The sequence below is a fragment of the Macaca thibetana genome, chromosome 1 (genome assembly GCF_024542745.1).
Source record: "Macaca thibetana thibetana isolate TM-01 chromosome 1, ASM2454274v1, whole genome shotgun sequence".
Taxonomy (NCBI): domain Eukaryota; kingdom Metazoa; phylum Chordata; class Mammalia; order Primates; family Cercopithecidae; genus Macaca; species Macaca thibetana.
In genome coordinates, this window is record NC_065578.1 from 90670842 (window position 1) to 90697037 (window position 26196).

General features: G+C 35.5%; 1 protein-coding gene across 1 annotated transcript in view; it reads right to left on the reverse strand.

The window, feature by feature from the left end:
- The window catches only part of HFM1 (helicase for meiosis 1), a 128181-nt gene that overhangs the window by 16286 nt on the left and 85699 nt on the right, over nucleotides 1–26196 (reverse strand). Inside the window, 7 exon segments of the mRNA XM_050782572.1 lie at nucleotides 571–674; nucleotides 1587–1666; nucleotides 3483–3598; nucleotides 3840–3920; nucleotides 24105–24192; nucleotides 24194–24252; nucleotides 24715–24818. Of these exon segments, the coding sequence (XP_050638529.1) occupies nucleotides 571–674; nucleotides 1587–1666; nucleotides 3483–3598; nucleotides 3840–3920; nucleotides 24105–24192; nucleotides 24194–24252; nucleotides 24715–24818 (632 nt within the window).

Consider the following 26196-nt stretch of genomic DNA (forward strand, 5'->3'; position numbering starts at 1 on the left):
GTTTTAAGAATTGGAGAGATATTAAAGGTCACCCGGTTCAATACCTTCATCTTAAAGATAAGACTAAAGCCCAAAGAGATTAAATAACTTACCCAAGGTCACACTGATATTTTGTAAAACTGGACTGGTTTTATAAACATAAAATTTTATAGTTCCTATCCACTTTGTAATGATATCCAGGCTTTGAGTAAGTTGGATAAATACTCTGATTCTCCTAGTTTTATAAACATACAATTATTTTAAATAATTCTAATGATATGAACATAATCATTCAGTATGTTAATACTTTATATACCCAAGGATACCTTATTTGCTCAGATTTTCCTCATAGTATCTTTAAATTAAAATAGCATTATGTAGGAAAGAGATTTTTAAAAAATGTATGACAGAGTAAGACTATTTGAATAACAGACCCAAGAATTTGAAAATGATTCAGTAATCTAAGAGAAAAATGTTGCCAAGTTAATAATTATAATAATTTCAGATGCTGGTGTTTCAATAACACTACTTGTCAATTCAAAGTAATAATAAGCCATTTACTCTCTCAAGTAAGTATCAATGGTAATCTACCTTTGTCTTGATATTCAGATGGTTCTTGTCTAACTTTTCCATAGATTTCAGGCTGATCCCACTGTTCCATTATAGGTAATTCAGATATGTTTAAATATTCTGACCTTTATAAAGATAAAACAATAAAAATGTTAAAAAATGAAAATCTAAGCCTGAAAACTATTTATTCATATAAATAAAAATAATGATTTATCCATTTAATACTTCTATGATAAACTGGACCCTGCCTGGGTGGCAAATAAATAGGTATTTAATGGAAGTGACCAATACTTAGTCATCTTTACATGCCCTTAGTTAGATAACAAAAGCCATGATCTCTAGAAGTACTGCTGGCATCTGTTCTGATGAGTCAGTTCCTGTTCTGTACTAGTTGTTAAATATATTGAATGTCATTTCTGCATATAAAATGCCCTTATCTGCAAGGGAAATTACATATATGATTGTCCTGTAGGCATCAGGATACAGGAAAAGAACACTGAGTTACCATCTGAGGCCTTCTGCTTGCTAAGTAGGAATATGAACTTCAGTTTTTCCATCTAAACAATGGGGAAAAAAATACCTCATTTTATGGGCCATGTTGTTGTTTAAGTCAGAAAATATAATGCACAAATGTGCAATTTTCATATTATAAATCTGAGATATTATTAGCATGGACTGAGCTTCTAAATGGAAAGGTTAGACTTTGTATGCCAACATCATTTCCACTTTTAAAGTATACTCTTGTCACTTAGTTTATATTCCCTATAAAGAGAGAATCTAAGGGAACGTCATAGGAGAGGTAGTTTCCTAGGGAAGAGATGATTTCATGAGTGTTATTTCATAACTGTAGAGTTCTAAATAAATTTAGGGTATTAAAGATAATGAAACCATTATGATGTTATTGCTTCATTATGGAACTAAACGATAACTGTGACTTGATGGTAGCCAGTGACTATCTTTCCCTGAATAAGTGGTTACCTGCAGGAACAGAGTTTATGATAAATATTTTACCTTAGATATTAACATTATATTTATACCTTGATATACTAGGAAGGGAAGGTTTTGGAGTAAAACCAAACTCTTTAAGGTCCACACTTTGAGATTTATTCATCTGTATCTATTAAAGAAACAAAAATAAGTTCAACTAGCAGTTTCACATCAATAACTTTAACAAATGAGCCCAACAACAAAACTCCTGCTGGTACATAAAGTCCCCAAATCAATGAATTAGGAGAAACTCAGGTTAGTTCTTGACTTGAATATTTCACTCAGGTCCTTCTTAAATGTTGGCTTTTTTTTTTTTTTTTTTTTGAGATGGAGTTTTATTCTTTCACCTAGGCCGGACTGCAGTGGTATAATCTCAGCTCACTGCAACCTCTGCCTCCCGGGTTTAACCAATTCTCTGCCTCAGCCTCCTGAGTAGCTGGGATTACAGGCGCCTGCCACCACGCCTGGCTAATTTTTGTATTTTTAGTAGATACGGGGTTTCACTATGTTGGCCAGGCTGGTCTCGGACTTCTGACCTTGTGATCCACCCGCCTCGGCCTCCCAAAGTGCTGGGATTACAGGCGTGAGCCACTACGTCCGGCCTAAATGTTGGCATTCTTCATGGTTCTTCACTAGGTCTCTTCTTACACTACACTTTCTCAATCAAAGATCTCATTTATTCCTGTGGCTTCAATTGTCATCTACATGTGAATGACTCTCAAATTTCTACTTCTAGCTCAGCTCTCTCTCCTGATTTTCAAACAGTTATATCCAACTGTCTGTAGGACATCTTTATCTAGATATCTTGCAGGCCCTCTAAATTCAGTATTTCCCAAGTTGAACTTATCCTGTTCTCTATTCTGGCAAACTTGCTTTTCCTTCAGAATATCTACCCGAACGAGCCCCTACTTTTCTCCCAGTTGCTAATGCCAGAAAGCTGGGCATCATTTTTGACTGCTCCTTCTACTTTGTCTCTTATAACCAATGAAGTAGCAAGGTAGCGATTCTACCTCTGAAAAATAATTTAACCTAGTCACTTCTTTCCATTGCTATTGCCACTACCCTAAACTAGGCCATTATTTTGCTTAGATTATTGTAAAAACCACCTAATGAGTCCCTTTGTTCCTATTCTATCATCCTTTAATCCCTTTTCTACATTGCAGTCAGAGTGACCTTTATAAAATACAATTTTGATCATGTCACTGTTAAAACCTTTCATTGGCTTCTCAGTACTTTCATGATAAAGTCTAATTCCTTAAAATAGCAAAAAGGTCTGCATGATCTAGCTCCTACTTGCCTCTTCAGCCTCATCTCTCTCTATTCCTTTACTTGAAATTGAACTCTAGACATACTGTGTTACTGAGAAAGAGTTTCTTTAAAGATCTCTCTCTCTCTCTCTTTACTATCTCTGGACCTTTGTATAATCTTTATTCCTGGAATATTGAGCTATCCCTTCCTACTATAATTCTGGTGCCTGCCCCTCCATCCTTGGCTTATCCCTCAGGTCTCAATCACATCTATTAGGAATCCTTTCTTGGTCCATCAAATGTTGATTGAGTACATTTTCTATCTAAACTTAAGTGTGTTGTACTTCTGTCACAGAATCACTCATCACACTACACTAAAAAAGCATATTGACTTATTTGTATTCCTCACTCAACTACAAATTCTATGATTCGGAATAATACTGTATTATTCATCACTATATCTTAGCACTTTGGCATATTCTTGGTGCTCAATGAAGATGAAAGGAAAGAAGAAAGATTTAGAAAAAAAGGAAGGAAGAAAGAAGAGAAGAAGGACTATGAATAATGGTAATATTCTTAGTCAAGCCCACAAGTAATTCTAAAGTACACTGTGGATACCTACCTAATTGATAGACAGAATAAAGAATATTTATATACATTTAATTACAGAACAAAGGGAAAAATATTATTAAAATTAACCTTCAGACGTTTAACTGGAGGAACAGATGAAACAGCATTCCTGTTTCTTAAATCAGATAAATATGAAGAAATTGTTGACTCTTTAATTTCTGACTTCTGTGCAACTCCAATTTTACCTATGAAAAGAAACTTCAGATTCTTTAGGTTAAACTTCAGATCTTATTCTTATAAAGTCAAATTTCTTTAAAATTTCAAATCTAGTATTTACTTTTTTCATGTTGCCCACAAAAGAGAGAAAATCGAGTTATTACATTGCATACTATAAATATCATACATAGATAATTAGGATATCATTACCATCCACCAAAAACCTTTCAATTTTGAACACTTGAAATAAACTTGTTTTGAGGAACTCACAGCAGTCATGTCCACATGTATGTTTACTTTTACAAGGATGATTGCATTCTCGGTTCCCAAGTTTTTTGCTGGCAGTCATTCCTAAATTAATATAGGAAAAACAAACCTATTTGTCACTGCATTTATTATTGTTAATTTAATATAATTAATTTTTATCCAGTTTCCTTCCTTTCAGACAATACAAAAATATTCATTTTATATTTCCTTAAGTGTTTTGTAATCCATGTAATTTCTTTTTTAATAAAGAGATGGGGTCTTGCTATGTTGCCTAGGCTGGAGTGCCGTGGCTATTCACAGGCACCATAATTAGTACTACAGCCTCAATCTCCTGGGCTCAAGAGATCCTCCTGTTTCAGCCTTCCAAGTAACTGGGACTACAGGCACTTACCACCACGCCTGGTAATTTTTAAAACATATTTTTGATAAGTTAGTCCCTGCCCCACTATTAGTCCCAACAAGAAACATCGAGCCACCTACAAGCTTCTCTCGACCTCCCTGGTGTGTGTGTATGACCTCCCTGGTGTGTGTGTGTGTGTGTGTCTATATATATATGTGTCTGTGTGTGTGTCTACATATATAGATGTGTGTGTCTATATATATATGCCCATATAGTCTATATATATGTCTATATAATCTAATACTATATAATTTAATACTCTCAACCTCCATGGTATATATTTTATATGTGTGTGTATATATATAACATATATTATATATATATAAAAATAGGGCCAAATATGGCCACATATCAGTAACTTATATACTAAATGAGGTAAGAATGAGGGTGGAGTTTAAAAACACTTCTGCTGCTTTGTACTTAAGCCTGAATAACCTGGAAAGAAGAAAACGTCATGGCATTTTGATGGTACTGCTAACAGAAGTTAGTAAACAGGATGTAATACATATTTAATAAATATTAGAAATAAATGCTTTAGGGATCTAATAAATTTGCTGTATGAATTCACAGAAAAGAGAGATTGTTTCCATCTTGACTCTTCTAAGTTAGAATTAATATATCCAAATATATAATTTATTCTTCATTTATTATATTTTAAATCAGCTTTTTCTTGATCTTAGCTCTCACTAGTAGCACAGGGAAGGAGAGAGATGTTTGAACTGGTCCTTGAAGGACAGACAGAAATATGAACATGAGAATGAGACCAAAGGAAGATATTCCAGATGGAGGGCATAATACCCAAAGGCAACAAATCACAGACTGTAAGAGGTGAAATCAGTTTATTTTTGCTGGAGCATAGATTTTAAATGACCCAGAAATGTTGGAGATAGTGGAGAGCTTGAAAACCTTTACAACATTTGTTGGTCCTTTACTCTTCATTTTCGGTACCATTGTTCAATCAAGCTTTTCCAAGTCATGGCACATCTAGACAGTGATAATATACATATTGCAGCCTAGGGAAATGGATGAGGCTGCTCAACATAGGAGGCAATGGCTGGTCCTTGGGCTGAACAGATCAATGTATTGGGTACTGATGAAGTAAAAAAAAACACCTGGCGGCTGGTAGCTGACAGCTAAACCACAGTATTTCCAATTGAGCAAACAATTGTGAGAATATAAATACCCAGATAAGGCCACTCTGTGACCATAGTAGAAGAAGACAGAGATAAGACTACCATGTAAGTATTTCTGAAACTAGAGAAAAGAACCCTCAAGAACCGTAAAAAATAATGAAACATCCCCCTCTTCTGGCTATCACAGATGACTACTATTTTTTAAATCCTCTCACTTCCAAAATAAAATGTACCAAAATACCCAATATCTCACTTCCTGAGGGCATCCAATCTAGAACTGACCTCTGCTTTCCCTAAACCTTCCCAAGAGTCACCCAGCACAAGCTGAAATCCTATAAGAAGAAAATCCTCCCGGCTCCCTGAGATGACCCACAGTTCTGTTGCTATGGATCTCTCCTTTGCTGCAGTACATTAAATAGACCTAACGTTCCTCAAACACAAGTGTGTTCCTCTTAGGCACTGACTGAAAGGCTTTGACATTAAACTTTGTAAGGTGTGTCATGACTTACTGCTTCAGGTGTTTTGTCCCAAGTCATGATCCCGTTACCTCTCACTTAGATCAAATCTGGTTTCTTTGAATCCAATCCTCCATGCTACAATTTATTCTACACATTGTTGCTTCTTTAATGCTTTTAAAGTTCAATGCTGATCAGATCAATTTGCCCACTTAGAAACGTAAGTTACTTCCTACTGCAAACAAAATCAATTCCATCTTCAAGGCCCTGCACGATCCAATTCCAGCTTCCCTTCCTGGGACCCTACATCCATCAAAACACATTCAACTGCCATTCTTCAAATAGTCCCATGCCTTTCTATAACTGTAGCTTTGATATTATCTCTTGTCTTAGAAGACCCTCACTTCCTTGCCCAACAGATGCCTACCAACTTCAAGTCTGACTCAAATGGGACCTCTGTGTTGGAGGTCTATGGTGATGACCTGATCTGATTTCCCTCTCCTTTGGGCCCTGTGACATTTTCTCTGTGCCTCTTGCTTACTGTATGCTGCATTACATTTAATGTATTTACAGAAAAAACATAGTGGTGAAGTACAGGGAACACTAAAATAGAATTTAAAATGAGCTCTAATATAGGCTCTTATTTAGGAAAAAAGATTTAAAATAATATCTGTTCTGTTTATCTCACTGAGATGTAAAAATAAAATGTAATTAAGTATGTAAAAACATTTGACAATTAGGCGATAAATATATTAATGTATGTATTACCCCCACTATCTCTACTATTACATCAATTCAAGATTATACAAATAAATTTAAAACTAAAATTGTTCTGAATGCTGTGAAGGAGAGGTACATCATGCTATGCGATAAGAGGTGGAGCTGTTCTGGTCAGGAACGTTGGGCTGAGTACCAAAGAAAGAAGGGAAGTTATGAAGGCAAAGAAGGAGGAGAAAGTGGGATTCAGGCAGAGGGCACAGCATATGCTAAAGCTCTATGACAAGGAAAAGCATGGCACATTGGAGAAACTGAAAGGTCAGTATGACTGATGCTAGCAAATATGAGAAAGTACATAAGATAAGACTATAGTGGTAGTAAAGGCAGCCTATGTTAGCAGGGGAACAGTTCCACCATGGCACCATGGCAATTGCATGTCTCCATATAGGCCATGTAGGTAAGACTCAACTGTTGGCAGAATGCCCTGGGATCACCCTTAAAAATGGCAAGATAGGCAGTCTTGTGAGGAGCTATCAAAGGCCATTTCACATTTGCTACATACCTTGCAGAAAACCCCCGATCTTGCAGAAGACTTGCCATGAGGCAGTTTCTCATCTGCCTCCCTGATTCCACTAAGGCATGGAACTTTCCACTTTGTCCCTTTCGGATAAAACTGCTTAGCTGCAGCCTAGAGTTCACTTCTCAAAAACAAAGCAACTCACCACTCATGTTGTCTGTCATCTGACCCCTCTAGTTTGGTATCATCCTGTGGAATTGGGGATATAAGCAGCTAATACCATGCTGATCTTGCTTTGCCATCTGTGTAAGTAATAAAACTGTTTAAATCCATCAGGGTGTCCTTACCAGCCAAATCTACAAAAGTGAGGCAAGACTACATAGCAGCTACCACTGCATTGCTGCTTAGGGACTGGCTGACCATGTAACCATATAGAACCTTCTAGGGGATGCTAATGATTTAGATTCGAAGAGCTATGGGAAGCCACTGAAGTGTTTTAGTCAAAGAGGGGGCATAATCAGATTTGCATTTTGAAAAAACATCACTGTATAGAATGTAATATGGAGAACAGATTTGAGATAAGACAGAAAGGATGCAAAAAAACCAGTAGAAGTCTAAGCAGAAATGATGGTAACTCCAGAGTGGTGGTGGAGGTAGAGTTACAGAGAATAGACTGATTTGAGATATATACAGAAGGTAAAAATATTTTTAACGCAGAGTCAAGTGGAGTGGTTTTCTTTCTCGAGCAGCATATTGCTTCCCCTGAAGTTTTGCAGCCTTCCTTTTATTCTAGCAATATCCACCTTGTTTCTTTAAGTTCACGCAATAGTTCAAGGGTAAAAACAAATACATGGAAATACCTCACCCATTTATTTTTCCCCTCATAGATGCCTCCTTCCTTGAACCCTCTATCTGCCTCCTAATGCAACCTAGCCCTGTCCTATAACTGTCACCTTTGAACTTTCTTTCATTAAGTTCCTGGGCTGAATCTACTACAAATGGATTCTTGGGCTTTTTCTTTCTTGTTTTACTGGTGATCAGTTTCAAGCAACTGCCTAAGAAAGGATGTGTGAGAATAAAATTTTCTGAATCTTTGAATGTATTAAGGTATCTTTATATTACTTTCATACTTAGTAGTTTAGCTGGGCATATAACACAAGGTTGAAAATCATTTTTCCCTTGGAATTTTATTTTTTATTACTAGTTTTGGGGACAGGGTCTCACTCTGTCACCCAGGCTGGAGTGCAGGTGTGAGATCACAGCTCACCGCAGCCTTGAACTCTTGGGCTCAAGCGATCCTGCTTTCTCATCCTTTCAAGTAGCTGGGATTACAGGCACAAACCACTGCACCTGGCTTACAAGTGGAATTTTAAATCAATTGATTTTTAGCATCCAACTTTGCTCACAAAAAGACTATTGCAATTTTTTATTTTTGTTCCTTGTAAGCATTTACAATTTTATCTTTATCCACAATGTTCTGAAATATTGCAATTATGCTTTATATATAGACCTTTCATTCAGCCTAACTAGCATTAAGTAAGCCTTTTTAATGTGAAGATTTCTGTCGCACTTCAGTTCTAAAAAGTTTTCTCAAATTATTTCTTCTGATGTATTTGTTCTTTCTTGAACACTTATAAGTTAGATTCTGGGCTCTTAAATTGCCTCCTTTTTCTCTTATATTTTCTGTCTCCTTGACTTTTGCTTTCAGTGAGAAGGTATTGACTTTATCTTCAAGCCCTCCAGTTTTCTTTCCAAACATAATTTTTGCTTCTCTGTGCTTGCTCTGGTTCTTTTTATTTTAAAATGGCATCCTATTCAGTTTTGTGGTTGCAATTTAATCTTTAATTTCTCTGAGGTTACTAAAGTTTTATATTAGGTTTTATTACATTCCTGAATTATCCTGTTGCTCTTTCATCCATTTTCTATTTACTTATTTTGGACTTTCACACATTCTACATTTTCCTCAAATGTCTAGTCACCCTTGGTTGTCTGCCTATAAGGTTCCTACCATATCTCCATTTCGCATATGAGAAAATTAATTCTTACAGAGGTTAAGTAAGATGCTCAAGACTATGCTGTTAGTAAGTAGCAAATGTGAGATTCTAATTCAAGGTAGTCTAATTCCAGAGCCTGATCTATCAACAACTCTCTCTCGTTGTACCAGTTGCTTCAGCTCTCCCAAATGATTCATTTAAGTTATTTGGAGAAGGAACCTATTGTTTTGAGGTGGGAAGACTAGGAAGAAAAGCTTTGCAAGTTCCTGTTTTAAATTGAGCAATAAAGAGTTGCCTTTGTCTCTTACATACTAAAGAACTTCTGAAAAAGAAGGATGTCTCAACGCTGCCACAAGGTGGTGCACAATAACTACGCACATTTGCTCCCAGTGGCAACAACTACGATCTGGGAATCTAATGGAGAGATTCTGACGGCTCCCAAAAATTTCAAGGCAAAGTTGGCAAGTCTTTTCAGGAATGAGGACTGTATGCAAGTTTTGTTTGTTTGTTTATATAATACTAGCAAATGGATACTACCTGATGAAATCTTTTTGCTGTATTTTTGTTACACATGGTACTTCGAAAATAAAAGTGCTCCCCTCTACTCTGCCGCTCTCCCTACCTCCTGAGAATTGTCTGAATTTGTCTTATTAGCAAATATAAGCTTACAGATATTGGTAATTAGAAAGATAAGGTTCTCAGAAAAAAATTAATCTAAGCTGTACTCTTCTCTTTTGAGAAAAAGTCTGGCTATATCACCCAGGCAGGAGTGCAGTAGCACCATCTCAGCTCACTGAAACTTCGGCCTCCCAGGCTCAAGCGATTCTCCCATCTCAGCCCCCTCAGTAGCTGGAACTACAGGCGTGCACCACCACACCCAGCTAATTTTTGTAGTTTTTGTAGAGACAGGGTTTGTAGAGACCAACCATGTTGCCCAGGCTGGTCTTGAACCTGTAAGCTCAAGCAGTACAACCACCTTGGCCTCCCAAAGTGCTGAGACTACAGGTGTGAGTCACTGCACCCCAGCCTAAGCTCTACTCTTAAGTATACTCTAAAGATAGCAGATTTCATATTCCATCACTGTCATAATCTGAGATGCAAATATTTCATAGTTTTATGTATTGAAAGAAAATACTTAAAATTACTTTAACAGGGTCATTAACAGGTGGTGGGGCAAGGGTCACTTCTTTAAAAAAAAAAGTCGAGACAATAAATAGAAAATAACAAGAATCTCTGACACATTTAGTGTAACTTTCTAATTATAAATTCAAATAATCTGGTCTGTGCAGAAGCTACTGGAGTATCTTTTAAATATTACTTTGACTTTTGCAGTTCTCCATTTATGCTAATCATAGATTTATGCATTCATGGTTTTATTTTTTTTTAATGATGAGTCTCCTTTTCATTTTTCTGTCAAATATTTTATTATCATTTTGTTATTTATTTATGAAGAAAAGAAATACACTAAACTGGAGTCCTTGATTTTGCAACTTAATGCACATACACACTAAACAATATAAAGAAAAGTAGACTGCCTTTTGACTAGTATTTAAATGTACACACAATGTGCCTGAGGATTGGCTTTATCCTTGTATTCATTCAACTACATTATTATTATTATTATTATTATTATTTTATTATTATTATTTTGAGATAGAGTTTTGAACTGGTTGCCCAGGCTAGAGTGCAGTGGCACAGTCTCGGCTCACTGCAACCTCCACCTCCCAGGCTCAAGCAATTCTCCTGCCTCAGCCTCCCGAATAGCTGGTATTACAGGTGTCTGCCACCATGCCCAACTAATTTGTGTATTTTTAGTAGAGATGGGGTTTCATCACATTGGCCAGGCTAGTCTCGCACTCCTGACCTCAGGTGATCCGCCTGCCTTGGCCTCCCAAAGTGTTGGGATTACAGGTGTGAGCCACTGCGCCCAGTCCCAAGACATTAAATTTTCATATTCTGAGTAACACTGCAAATGAAGATAAATTTATTAATGTCAAATAGATTTTCTTTAAATTAAGCAAAGCCTATAGCTCTTATTTAGAATGCATTTAAAAGATAAGAAGTTTGAATGTCTAATTTTCATATACTAAGAGCAGGCCTGAACATTTTTTAATTTTTGTTTTTACAACTTAAAAACATATTTCACATTGCCATATACTAAAAATAACAAAAATGTTCTTCCTCAAATTGTACAAGAATTTTACCTCTTGAAACTATAACCATATGTGAGAAATTGCAGCTAAAAGAATGTTTTCAAAAAGTTTGATATGGTTTGGCTGTGTCCCCACCCTAATCTCATCTTGATTTGCAGCTTCCATAATTCCCACATGTTGTGGGAGGGAACTGGGGGAGATAAGTGAATCATGGGGGCAGTTTCCCCCATACTGTTCTTGTGGTAGTGAATAAGTCTCACAAGATCTGATGATTTTATAAGGGGTTTCCCCTTTCGCCTGGTTCTCATTCTCTCGTCTGCCACCATGTAAGACGTGCCTTTCACCTTCTGCCATGATTCTGAGGCCTCCCCAGTCACGTGGAACTGTGAGCCCCACAAACCTCATTTTCTTTATAAATTACCCAGTCTCAGTTATGTCTTTATCAGCAGCATGGAAACGGACTAATAAGTTGTAGAAAGCATGAAAAGAATTTTCCATTATTTTACATTCCCTAAGGTGCATGTTTTTGTTTTTATACATAGTCCTATAATTTGATGATAAACAAAATAGAAACATTTGTTCAGCTTGCAAGCATATTTGGAAATAGCCATTTAGCAATTATATTCTTTTAACTAAATATCAGTTTGTATCATTTAATAACACCATCTGTCAAGGGATTAGAACAAGTGAAATTTGGATTGTTTTGAAAAGGCCCAAATTTGGTGTCACAACCTTAGTAGAGTAATCTACTGACCCGTCATTTTGTCAGTTACTAAGAAATAGTGTATGTATGTTATGTTTAAAGGTATAATTGTGTATCTTTATCCAGGGATATATACATTTACATATAAAAATTGAATTGTACAATAGGGATGTGCATAAGTTCCTAAGATTTGGATGACTACATACAGTAGCCCCCTTCATCCATGATTTTACTTTCCACAGTTTCAGTTATACAAGGTCAACTCTGGTCTGAAAATATCACATGAAAATTTTCAGAATTAAATATTTCGTAAGTTTTAAACTGCACACCATTCTGAGTAGCGTGATAGAATCTCATGCTGTCCCACTTCATTCTGTCCTGGATGTGAATCATCCCTTTGTCCAGCATATCCAGGTTGTATATGCTAACCACCCCTTAGTCCCTTGGTAGCTGTCTCAATAATCAAATCGATGGTCATGGTATCACAGTACTTGCGTTCAAGTAATCCTTATATTACTTAATAATGGCTCCAAAGCACAAGAGTAGTGATGCTGGCAATTTGGATGTGCCAAAGAGAAGCTGTAAAGTGTTTCCTTTAAGTGAAAAGGTGAAAGTTCTTGACTTAATAAGGAAATAATATATATAGGGTTCAGTACTACCCACAACAGAGAAATATCAGCACCCCTAGAAACTATCTTTCTGTCCTATTCTAGTCAACTCTGTCAAGAGTAACATTTATCTTGACTTTTAACAGCACAGATTAGTATATTAGTTTTCTAGGGCTGCTATAACAAAATACCACACACTGGGTGGCTTAAAACAACAGAAATTTATTTTTTCACAGTTCTGAACATTAAAAGTCTGAAATAAAGTTGTTGGCAGAGCCATACTCCCTCTGAAGCCTCTAGGGGAGGATCCTTCCTTGACTCTTCCAATTTCTGATAGCTCTAGACATTTCTTGGCTTGTGGGAGCAGAACTATAATCTCTGCCTCTGTCTTTGCATGGCTGTCTTTCCTCTGTATTGGTATTCATATGGACTTTTCTCTGTGTCTGTGTCTTTTTGCCTTTTCATATAAGGACACCAGTCATATTGGATTAGGATGCAGTCCTATTGGATTAGGGTCCACCTTAACTTGATTACGTTTGCAAACTATTGCAAATAAGATCACATTCACAGGTACCAGGGATTAGAACATCAACATATGTTTTTGTGAAACACAATTCAAACCATGAGAGTTAGTAGTGCTTATTTTTGCAATTTATATACATGGGCTCATACAGTATTACTTTTTGTGTCTGGCTTCTTTTGCTTTACTTTATGTTAGTGATATTCATTCATATTGTTGTGTGTAGTCATAGCTAATTCAATCTCCTTGCTCTATAGCAGGGGTTGGAAACTATAGTCCATGGGCCAGCCATCTATTTTTGTAAATAAAGTTTTACTGGAATACACCTATGTCTATTCATTTACATATTATCTATGGCTGCTTTTGGGTTGCAAAGACCTACAAAGACAGACTTGCATAGTTATAAAGATCTATAGTCTGCAAACCAAAAACATTGACTATCTGGCCTTTTAAGAAAGTTTTCTGACCCCTGTAGAATTCTATTAGGTCAATATACCACAATTCATTTGTCTGTCTAACTGCTGATGAGCTTTTGGCTGGTTTCCGTTTTAGGGCTAATATGATAGTACTGCTATGAACATTCCAAAATACATCTTTTGGTGAACATATATGCACACTTCTATCTGGTATACACCTAGAAGAAGAATTGCGCTATCACATAATATGCCAGGGGAATTACTCTATCATAGAATGCATATGCTAAGCTTTAATAAATACTGCAGTTTTCTGAAGTAGTTGTAGCAATCTATAATCATATTAGTGATTAAGAGTAACAGTTGTTATATATCCTCATCAATGCTTGGTATTTTCTTTTTCACTTAAGTCCTTTTGATGGTTGAATAATGATACAGCAATATTTCATTGTAGATTTTCATTCTCACATTGTCTAATGAAGTTAAATACCCTTTAATATGTTCTTGACTTTTTGGATATCTTCTATTTTGAAGTGTCTGTTCAATTGGGTACTCATTTTTAAAAATATTTACTTATACACATAAGAGTTCTTTATATATTATGTAAAATCGTTCTTTTCAGTGTATTAATTTGTTAAGGCTGCCATAACAAAGTGGCAGATTGAGTGGCTTAAACAACTGAAATTTATTGTCTCACAATTCTACGGGCTGCAAGTCTAAGATTAAGGTGTTGGTAGGGTTCCTCTCCTTGGCTTGTGAATGTTTATCGCTCACTGTGTCTTCACATGATCTTCCCTCCATGCGTGCCTGCATCCTAATTTCCTCTTCTTATAAGAACACCAGTCATGTTGGATTGGGGTTCACCCTAAGGAACCCTATTTTAATTCAATTATCTTTTACAGACCCTATCTCCAAATAGAGTCGCACTCTGATGAATTCAGCATATTAATTTGGGGGTGCACACAATTCAGCTCATAACAACCAGGTATATGTATTCAATTTTTTTCCTCACATTCAGTGAGTTGCACCCTTCACTCTCTTAATGGTATCTTTTTGATGAACAGATTTCTTAATTTTAACATAGTCAAATTCATGGTGTTTTTATGGTTAGAACGTTTTGTGCCCTGTTTTTTTTTTTTAAAAAAAAAAAAAAAGCCAACCTATCCCAAGGTCTTGAAGACCTATTTTTTTTCCTCTAAAAGTTTTATTGTTTTTCTTTCACATTTAAATCAGTCATCTATTTGGAAATAAATTTTGTGTACAGTGTGAGGTCAGGGTTGACATACAATTTTTTTCTTTTTTTTTTTTTTTTTGAGACGGAGTCTCGCTTTGTCACCAGGCTGCACTGCAGTGGCAATCTCGGCTCACTGCAAGCTCCACCTCCCAGGTTCATGCCAGTCACCTCCTGAGTAGCTGGGACTACAGGTGCCTGCCACCATGCCCGGCTAATTTTTTGTATTTTTAGTAGAGATGGGTTTCACCATGTTAGCCAGGATGGTCTTAAATCTCCTGACCTCGTGATCTACCCATCTCAGCCTCCCAAAGTGCTGGGATTACAGGCGTGAGCCACTGTGCCCAGCCTGACATACAATTTTTTCAATACGGACGTCCAGTTGGTCTAGCAGCATTTATTGAAAGACTGTCTTTTTTCCAACTGCGTGGCACTTCACCTTTGTCATAAATCAATTACTGTATTATTTGTAGGTGTATTTCTGGACTCTAGTCCATTCCACTGGTTAATGTGTCTATCCTTATGCCTACATCACATTCTTTTATCTATTGTTTAATAACAGGTCTTGATATCTAGTAAAGTAGGTTGCCCAAATATCTTTTTCTTCAAGTTTGCCCTGACTACCCTGTCCTTTTGAATTTTCATATGAATTTTACAATTAGCTGGTCATTTCAGAAAAAAATGACAACAACAGCAAAACCCTGCTGAAATTGGGATGGCATTGAATATAAAGATTAATTTGGCGAGAACTGATATCTTTACAATATTAAACTTTTCAGTCCTTGAAATGGTATCTTATTTAATTAATGTATGTTTTCCCTAATTTCCTTTAAAAAATGATTTTTAGTTTTCATATAGTGGTCTTGAGCATCTTTTGTTATTCTATTACTAGGTTGATATTTTATGCTATTGTAAATGCTGTTTTAAAATTATAATTTCTCCTTTTTGCTGGTATATAGGAATACAATGGACTTTTAAATTTCTTAATTAAATTATAATTCATACCATACCATTCACATTTTTAAACTGTACAATTCAGTGGCTTTTTAGTATATTCCCAAGGCTGTGCGACAGTCATCATACAATTCCAGAACACTGTCATCACCACACACACAAAAAACCCACCATATAACGATTAGTAGTCATTCCTCATTTATTTCTGCCCTCAACCCCTGACAACCACCAATCTACTTTCTGTCTCTATAGATTTACCTGTTGTAGACGTTTCATATAAATTGAAGGATACAATATCTGGTCTTTTGTGACTAGTTTTTATCTAGCATGTTTTCAAGGCTCATTGGTGCTGTAGCATGTATCACTAGTTTTTCTTTTTGGCTGAATAATATTCTATTGTATGGATATACCACATTTTGCTTATCTATTCATCAGCTGATAGATATTTGGGTTGTTTCCAGTTTTGGCTATTATAAATAATGCAGCTATATACATTCATGTCTAAGTTTTCATATGATTATGTTTTCAATTCTTTTGGATATACACCTAGGAGTACAATTGCTGGATCATATGTTAATTCCGTGTTAAATTTCTTGAGAAACTACTGTGTTTTCAAAGCAGTCCCCAATTTTACATTTCCACTAGCAGTGTTGAGGTTCCAGATTCTCCCTATCCTTATCAACACATGCTATCGTCCATCATTTTGACTAAAGCCATCCTACTGAGTGGGAAGTGGTATCTTACTGTAGTTTTGATTTGCATTTCTGCGTTGACTAACAATGTAGAGGATCTTTTCATATGTGTGTTAACCATTTGTATCACTTCTTTGGAAAATGTCTCTTCAGATCTCTTGACTAGTTTTATTTTTATTTTATTTTTGAGACTAAGTCTCACTCTGTCACCCAGGTTGGGGTGCAGTGGCACAATCTCAGCTCACTGCAACCTCTACCTCCTGGGTTCAAGCAATTCTTCCACCTCAGCCTCCTGAGTAGGTGGGATTACAGGCGTGCACCACCATGTCTGGATAATTTTTATATTTTTTAGTAGAGATGGGGTTTCACCATATTGGCCAGGGTGGTCTTGAACTCCTGACCTCAAGTGATCCACCCAACTCAGTCTGCCAAAGTGTTGGGATTACAGACATGAGTCACTGTGCCCAGCCCCTTGACTAATTTTAATTGGGCTATTTGTCTTTTTACTGTTGAAATGTAAGATTTCTTTATATATACTCAATACTAGTTTGTTATCAGATATATATGATTTGCAGTATTTTCTCCCATTCTGTGGGTTGTCTTTTCACTTTCTTAATAGTGTCCTCTGAAGCACAAAAGTTTTTAATCTTGATTAAGTCCAATTCATCTATTTTTTCTTTGGTTGCTAGAGCTTTACATATCATACCTAAGAAACTGTTGCCTTGTACATGGTAATATGAATGAAGATATACACCTATATTTTATTTTAAGAGTTTTATAGAGTTTTTTGTTTGTTTGTTTGTTTTTTTTTGAGACAGAGTTTCACTCTTATTGCCCAGCTGGAGTGCAATGGAGTGAGCTTGGCTCACTGCAACCTCCGTCTCCTGGGTTCAAGTGATTCTCCTGCCTCAGCCTCCTGAGTAGCTGGGATTACAGGGGACCACCACCATGGCCAGCTAATTTTTTTTTTTTTTTTTGTATTTTTAGTAGAGACAGGGTTTCACCATCTTGGCCAGGCTGGTCTTGAACTCTTGACCTCAGGTGATACACCCACTCAGCCTCCCAAAGTGCTGGGATTATAGGCATGAGCCACCGTACCTAGTGAGTTTTATAGTTTTAACTCTTACTTTTAGGTCTTTGATTCATTTTGAGTTAATTTTTGTATATGGTATGAGGTAGGAGTCCAAATATATCCTTTTGCATGTGTCTATGCAGTTCCCCAGCCCTCTTTCTTGAAAAATTATTTTCAAATTCTTTTACCATCAAATTGTTTTGGCATCCTTGTCAAAAATCAATTGGCAGAGAGGTATAGGTTTATTTCTATACTCTCAGTTGTATTCCATTGATCTTTATGTCTATTATTATGACAGCAGCACCTTGTCTTAATTACTGCAGCTTTGTAACAAGTTTTGAAACCAAGAATTGTGAGTCCTCTACCTTCGTTTTTTTTTTCAAGGTTGGCTTGGCTATTCTGGGTCCCTTGTATTTCCACATGAATTTTAGGATCAGCCTGTGAATTTCTGCAAAAAATACAGCTAGGATTTTGATAAGGACTTTGTTGAATTTGTGGATTAATAAGAGAAGTGCTGCCATCTTAACAATATTGACTGTCAATCCACTAGTGTAAAATATTTTTCAATTTATTTAGAACTTCTTTAATTTATTTCAATGGTGTTTTGTAGTTTTCAGTGTTCATTCTTATGCTTTTTTGTTCAATTTATTCCTAAGTATTTTATTCTTTTTGAGGCTATTGTACAATTGTTTTTTATATTGACTGCATTCAGTGATATTTCTAAACATATTAATTCCAACGCATGTCCATAGAGTCTTTTGGATTTTCTCTATAAATAATCATGTTGCTTAGAAATGATGACAATTTCTTTAATTCTTTTTTTTCTTTTTTTTTTTTCTTTTTGTTGAGACAAAGTCTCACTCTGTCGCCCAGGCTGGAATGGAGCAGTGTAATCATAGCTCACTGTAACTTTGAAAACCTGGACTCAAATGATCTTCCCATTTCAGTCAGGGGAGCTGGGTTTGGCAAACACCGCCACATGTGGCTTTTTTCTCTTTTTGTAAAGACGGAGTTTCACACATTTTGCCCAGGCTGGTCTTAAACTCCTGGATTCAGATGATCCCTGGGAAACTTTTTGCTTTGTTTAAATTTATCAAGACTTAGCACAAATTGAATAGAAATAGTAACACAGAGCATTCTTGTAACATTCTCCAACTCAATGGGAAAGTGTTTAACATTTTACTATCAAGTATAACATTTGCTATAGTTTTTGTAGATATTCTTTATATTTAAGTTCCAGCCAGGTTTTGAATCCCAGCACTTCAGTAGGCATGTGGATCACCTGAGGTCAAGAGTTCGAGACCAACCAACATGGAGAAATAATCTCTACTAAAAATACAAAATTAGCTGGGCAGGGTGGTGCAAGTCTGTAATACCAGCACTTGGGAGATTGAGGCAGGAGAATAGCTTGAACCTGGGAGGTGGAGGTTCCGGTGAGCGGTGATTGCGCCATTGCACTATAGCCTGGGCAACAAGAGTGAAACTCTGTCTCAAAAACAAAAACAAAACAAAAGAAGTTCCCTACTATTTCTAGTTTGCTAAGAGTTTTTTTTTTTAAATCATAAATGAGTATTGAATTTTGTCAAACTTTTTTGACACCTATCAAGAACATCAAATGGTTTTCTCCTTTTTCTCTGTTAACATAGTGAATTATGTTGATCTACTTTTGAATGGTAAGCCTCTCTTGCATACATGCAATAAACCATACTTAATTGTGCTTTTTAAAAATCTGGCCGAATTCAGCTTGTGAATATTTCATTAAAGACTTTTGGATCTATGTTCATGAGATACGTTGCTAAATAATTTCCCTTTCTTTTTAATGTCCTTGTCAGGTTTTGATATACTGGAAACCTTTTTTTTTCTATCTGTGAAAATGAATACTTTTCCTTTCTCAATGGTGTCAGGTTTGATATACTGCCTCAAAAAAAAAAAAAAAAAAAAACATTAGTTATTCTCTGGAAAAGTTTAGGTAAGTTTGATATTATTTCTTCTTAATTGAGAAAAATTAACAGTGAAGTCATCCATGCCTCAAGTTATCTTTGTGGAAAAATTTTTACTAACAATTGCTACAATTTCATTACTAGTATCAGACTACTCAGTTTTTATTTTCTTCTGTCAGTTTTGGTAAGCTCTGCTTCTCAATAAATTTTCTCATTTTAACCCAAACTATGTCAAATTTATCATTACAAAATTGTTAATACATTGTTTTTATGCTTTTGAATATCTTCAGTAACTTTTTGATATACAATGTAATATCCTCTTCTTCATTCTTGATATTGTTACTTGTTTTCTTTCTTTTTCTCTTGATCAGTCTTTGCTCATAGAGAGTTCTTAATATTATTTCTCTTTTCTAAGAACCAAATCTCAGCTTTGTTGATTTTTTTCTGTTGTATATTTATATCCTATGTATCATTGATTTCTGTTTTTCTCGTTACATTATTGTTTGATATGGCATATCCTTGAGATGCAAGCTTGTATTTTTTTGCTTTGCATTTTATTTCCACATATATTTTAAACTCTGAAAGCCATTTCAATTATTGTTTTACATAGTCGATTTATATTTAGCCATATATTTATCCTTTCTACTCTTCTTCATTCCCTCCAGTAGGTCCATGTTTTCATCTGCCATCATTTTCCTCTAAGGAAATCTCTTTAGCATTTATTTTATTTTATTTTTTTATTTTGAGACAGGGTCTCACTCTGTTACCTAGGCTGTAGTAAAATAGTGTGATCTCAGCTCACTGCAGCCTCAACTTCCCTGGGTCAAATGATCCTCCCACCTCAGCCTCCCAAGTAGCTGGGACCACTGGTGCACGTCACCACTACTAATTTAATTTTTTTGTAGAGACAGGGTTTCACCACATTGCCTAGGCTGGTCTTGAACTACTAGGCTCAAGAGATCTGCCCATCTTGGCCTCCCAAAGTGCTGGATTATAGGCATGAGCCACTAAACCTGGCCTTAGTATTTGTTTTAATTCAGGCTGATAAATATACTAAAGTTATTTAGTTATTTTCTTTCTCTATGTCTTTTTTCACTTTCATCGTGAAGGATATTTTCCACTGGGCAGAAACCTAGGTTGGTAAAATTTTGAATATGACATTCCATTGTCTTCTGTTTTCCATCATTATTGTTGAGAAGTTAGCTGTCAGTTTCGCTGTTGCTCTTTTGAAGGGAATGCATAAATGATGTGTCTAATTTTAACATTTTCAGCAGTTTTGCTACAATGTGTCCAGGTGTGGTTTTCCCTGTATTTACCTCTGTTTGGGGTTTACCAAAATTCTAAATCTGTTGGTTGATGTCTTTTATTATTTTAAAATGGACTCTGCCATTGTCTCTTTGAAGGTTAATTTTGTCCACTTCTCTCTCTACTCTGCTTCTGGGACTTTAATTATGCATATGCTAGACCTTTTTTTTTTTTTTTTTTTTTTTTTTTTGCGTATTATATTCCTTTGTGTTCTTTCCATTCTCTTATCTCTGGGCTTCAATTTGGATATTTTCTACTGATATGTCTCAAAGCCCACAAATCCTACATTTGCTTATATTGAACCTAATGTTAAACCTACCCAACTGGCTCTTCACTTCAGACACTGTATTTTCAGTTCTAGAAAGTCCATTTAAATCTCTGTATAGATTTTAATTATCTGGTAAAACTTTCCATCTTTTCATGCATTTACCTATTTTTTCTATATTTTCTTGAAAATATTAATCATAATTATTTTATACTTTTTTAAAAGAGATGTGGTCTTGCTATGTGACCCAGGCTGGAGTGCAGTGGCAACTTCACACGCATGATCACAGTGCACTACAGCCTCAAAGTCCTGGGCTGAAGAAGTCCTTCTGCCTTAGCCTCCTGAATATCTAGCCCTACTAGTGTGTGTCACCATGTCTGGCTTGTTTCTTTACACAGTTGATTATCAGTCATATGGTCTTGTCTCTTTGCAGGCCTCATAATTTTTTTATCATATGACAGACATTGTGTGGGTGGTTTCCAGATTATATTTCACCAGAAGAGGTTTCCCTTTTTCTCTGTCAGGCAAACATAGTGAGTGGCTGATCATGTAAACCCCTTTATAGGGCATGGTCTACCTAGCCTTTTTATAAGAATTTTAGTTCCTTTAGTCCTTATTGCTTCCACAAATCTCTGATGCCCTAAAAATTATAATTTTATAAGGTATGAAGGTTTTCATAGTTGTAGCTGGGGAAGCACTGGCCTACCACAAAACCATATCCTACCCAGAAATGGAAGCTCTCTTGTGTTCTTCAAAAGGAAGAAGATGAATGCTCATGAGCTCACAGAATGGTTCTAAATGTGCTCTTCCTGCCACTACTCACTGCAGTTACTATTTATCATAATTGCCAATACTATTCAGAGAGCATGACTAATCACACTGCTGCTCTCAAATTCCCCAGTGTCTGTTAACTGCTCCCCTTACGGGGTCAAAAGGGTGAAAATAGGACCAACTGAATGAGAATGCACTGCAAGGCAGACTGCCTATGCTTCATGCAAGGCAGACTGCCTATGCTTCATGCAAGGCAGACTGCCTATGCTTCATGCAAGGCAGACTGCCTATGCTTCATGCAAGCAGACTGCCTATGCTGCAAGTGTTTATATATTTAGTGCTTGTTTTGTAGATTTAATTACAGAGCCATGTAAATGTTTTACATTATTATAAAACAAAATTAATTTTTAAAAGCTATTCCTAAAAATATAAAATTAAATGAAACAAATGAAAGTATATGTATCCAGAGTGACATGGCCGCATTCAGAGGATCTATTCCAAGTGATTTTTAAACACATAATTTTACTATTGAGATATAGTCTAAGATAGTAAGATACAGTCTAACAACAAAAATACCTGTAAAATAATTCTCAAATTTTAATGATCATATTAAGAGTGATAGTCTGATGCTGCTATTTTCAGACTGTTTATTGTGTGTGTAATGTATATAAAGGATAGAAAATCAGTGATATTCTATTATTTTTGAGCCATTGAGAACCAAGTTTCTCAGCATGATAGAAGGTGTATATAGATAATTGAGTTTAAGGATAAATTCTGTTATCTCTGAATTTGATTTGATAAGTATGAATTTATGATGTCTTTTAAGACAAAAAAAAATCACATAATACTTAACTCTATGCATGAAAAAATCTAAGAGATCATGATCAGTCAAAGGCAATGAGCTCCTCTAGGACACAGATTGTGATCTCTGAAACCTACTAACATTAAAAAAAAGGCTTCTTGAACAAAGGGTTTATTATGTATGGGACTGAAGCTAGATATATACAAGATAAGCCTAGAACAGCATGTTACTCTGCATAGCAAAGAAACTATCAAAACTACTGGAAACAGCCAAAAGAACTCAGGAGTTAATCTGGTATATCTAGATGGTATGAAGATGATAATATATCTACAATATTTATGAGACAATTTGAACCTGACTTAATATTGGATGATATTAGTTTTTATGTATAAAAGTAATGTAGTTTAAAAAAATCTTTACCATTTAGATAGATATATAATGAAACATTTACAGAGGAAATAATACGATACCTAAAATTTGCTTCAAAATATGGATGGAAAAAACTAAAGAGAGGTATAGATGAAAGTAGTAGCCATGAGTTAATTACTGTTCAAATGGAAAAAAGTAAATGAAAGTTCTAAACTTTTTGTATAGATTTGAAAAAATTCATGGATGCAGCTGGAAACCATCATTCTTAGCAAACTATCACAAGAACAGAAAATAAACACCGCATGTTCTCACTCATAGTGGGAACTGAACAATGAGATAACTTGGACTCGGGAAGGGGAACATCACACACCAGGGCCTATTATGGGGAGTTCATTGCATTGGGAGTTATACTGATGTAAATGACGAGTTGATGGGTGCTTTTGAGTTGATGGGTGTAGCAAAACATGGCACAAGTATACATATGTAACAAACCTTCACGTTATGCAAAAAACTTAAAGTATAATAATAATAATAAATTAATTAAAAAAAACAATAATTCATTTTCACTCTGATTTGTCTTAACAGATCTGTTGATTCTTGTACATCACTTGCTCTCCCCTGACAATGGCTGTAATGATGGCATAAGTATGGAAAAGGAAAAACGTATACTGACATGGTTTGGCTGTGTCCTCACCAAAATCTCAACTTGAATTGTATCTCCCAGAATTCCCACATGTTGTGGAAAGGACTGAGGGGGAGGTAACTGAATCATGGAGGCCAGTTTTCCCCTTAATCACTATTCTGATAGTGAATAAGTCTCATGACATCTGATGGGTTTATCAAGGGTTTCTGCTTTTGCTTCTTCCTCATTTTTCTCTTGCTGCCGCCATGTAAGAAGTGCCTTTTAACTCCCACCATGATTGTGAGGCCTCCCCAGCCATGTGAAACTGTAAGTCCAATTAAATCTCTTTTTCTTCCCAGTCTCAAGTATGTCTTTAACAGCAGCACGAAAACGGACTAATACATATACCAAAAGGTGAATCAAAAAATTTGTTCCCCAATTATCACCCCAATTTGACAAATACTAACTATAAGAATCTCTACTATATACTATTAATGCAATAACTATGAAGCTTAAATATCTTATTCCAGAATATCCTCAATCGGAGTGTTGCAGTACCATAACACTGATGATATTCCTCTCTAGCCATACCTTTGCTTTAATATAAAATAAGAATTAATAGAGCTATTTACCTTTATTAGGTCCTGCTATTGTAGATCTATCTGAAAGTTTAGAATGGGAAATCTGTGTTTCAGATTTTCTTTGCATAGTCATTTGATTTTCCAAACCTCTTGGGTTCTAAGTAAAAGACTGTAAATTTCTGCTGAACATCAAGCCCAACTGGAAAATGAAAAAAAAGTATACAAATGCTTATTTAAGTCATATAAATCCACATATGAGAACACATTTCTTTTTATCTCTCTTACATTTTTATAACTTCTAGAGCTAAGAAGTCCACAAAGTTAAAATATGTTGAAAGGTTAAAAAATATGACAACTAAAAAATTATATATTGATCATTATAAAAATAAAAATCTTCCAACAATAACTGCAAATTTAACTATCTAGGAAAATAAAATATCTATAAATGAAAAGATAAACTTTTAATTATGGCATCCTGGTCCATGATATCTTTTACATACCTAAATACATGAAACTTCCTTTAAAGTTTATTCACATTATCTAAATATCTTATTTTTGCATTATACCATTTATACTGTTTTTCTGTACCAGCATAAGGATGTAATTTTTAAATGCAATTATGTTATTTATATTCACGTCTTCATTACTTCAATTAACTTACCAAATTCAGAACTTAATAGATTTATGCTAAGATCTTCAGATTTAAGAGCTCTCTTCACAGCAATCTTTTTAGCCCAATTTCCAGCTTTTAGCAAAACAGAATCCCTAAAAAACAGTATAGTTTAAATAGTGATCCAAACCACTGAATGAAATACATATTAATTGTCAAGGGCTGATTGTTCTTAAGAAAGATACTCTCTAGTAGTAAACTGAAATCAATTACTGAAAACTGCTTTCCCCAACTTTTGAGGGAGAAAAAAGAGTTCAATGGCAACTCTCTTGACCATGATTTTTTTAAAATTAACTAATTTTCTTTTTTTTTTGAGACAGAGTCTCACTCTGTTGCCTGGGCTGAAGTGCAGTGGTGCAATCATACCTCACTGCAGCCACAAACTCCTAGGCTCAGGCAGTCCTCCTGCCTCGCTCTCCTGAGGAGCTGGGACCACAGGCACATTGGCACTAAGCCCAGATTATTTATTTATTTGTTTTTGTACAAATAGGGTCTCACTTTGTTGCCCAGGCTGGTCTGAAACTCTGGGCTTTAAGTTTAAGTGATCCTCCTGCATCAGCCTCTCGAAATGCTGAGATTACAGGTGTGAGTCACCCCCTCTGATCCCTAATTTTCTTAATTACAGCTGTTTCTAACTTGCATTTACTCATTTTAGTCCAATAAGAATATATACTTTGTATTAATAACACATGGGCTTGTCCTTAAATTGCTACCATTTTAAACTGGCTATACGTAGGTTACATGTATTATGAGAACAATTTCAATAGTATTTTTAAATTGATATAAAATGGTTTGTATCTAAAAACATTACAAACAAACCAGCAACCAATTTTATGACTGAACTTATTTTAGTCTCATATAGTCATAGATTTATTAGTCACAGAGAACAAAGATTTGTACAATAGCATATTCTCTGTAAGTGGGTCATGGTTAGCTGCAGGAGAGCAGTTACCAGTGAAAGGGATATCCTGGTCACTGCAGTCCCTTCAGAAACCTTGCATGTGACTTTTTGGGAAGGTATCTTCTAGTATACTGGCACAATTAGGAGATTTCCATTTCAGAATCACAGCCATTCTTGAACTTACAATTACAGTAATACGGTTGGCAGTTTAGGCTCTGGAGTCAAATTGCTTGGTTCAAATCTAGACTTTTGCTATTAACTTAGCTATATGACCATGATTAAAGTTTGATTAATCATAAATCAAACTCATTAAACTCTTTTTGTCTCAATTTTCTCCTCTACAAAATATGGATAGCACCTGTCTCATACAAATATTAAATAATTCAATATTTGGAACCCACTAAGTGTAAAAAAATATTAGTTATAGCTGCAACTGATACTTAGAGATTGCTTATGATATCGTGGGGGAAAATAATAGTATCTGGAAAAATGCTGCAGTAAAAATTATAGAATGGCATGCCACAGAACTAGATATAAGGGAGGGTACCTCCTCTATATATTTGCTTTGTTTG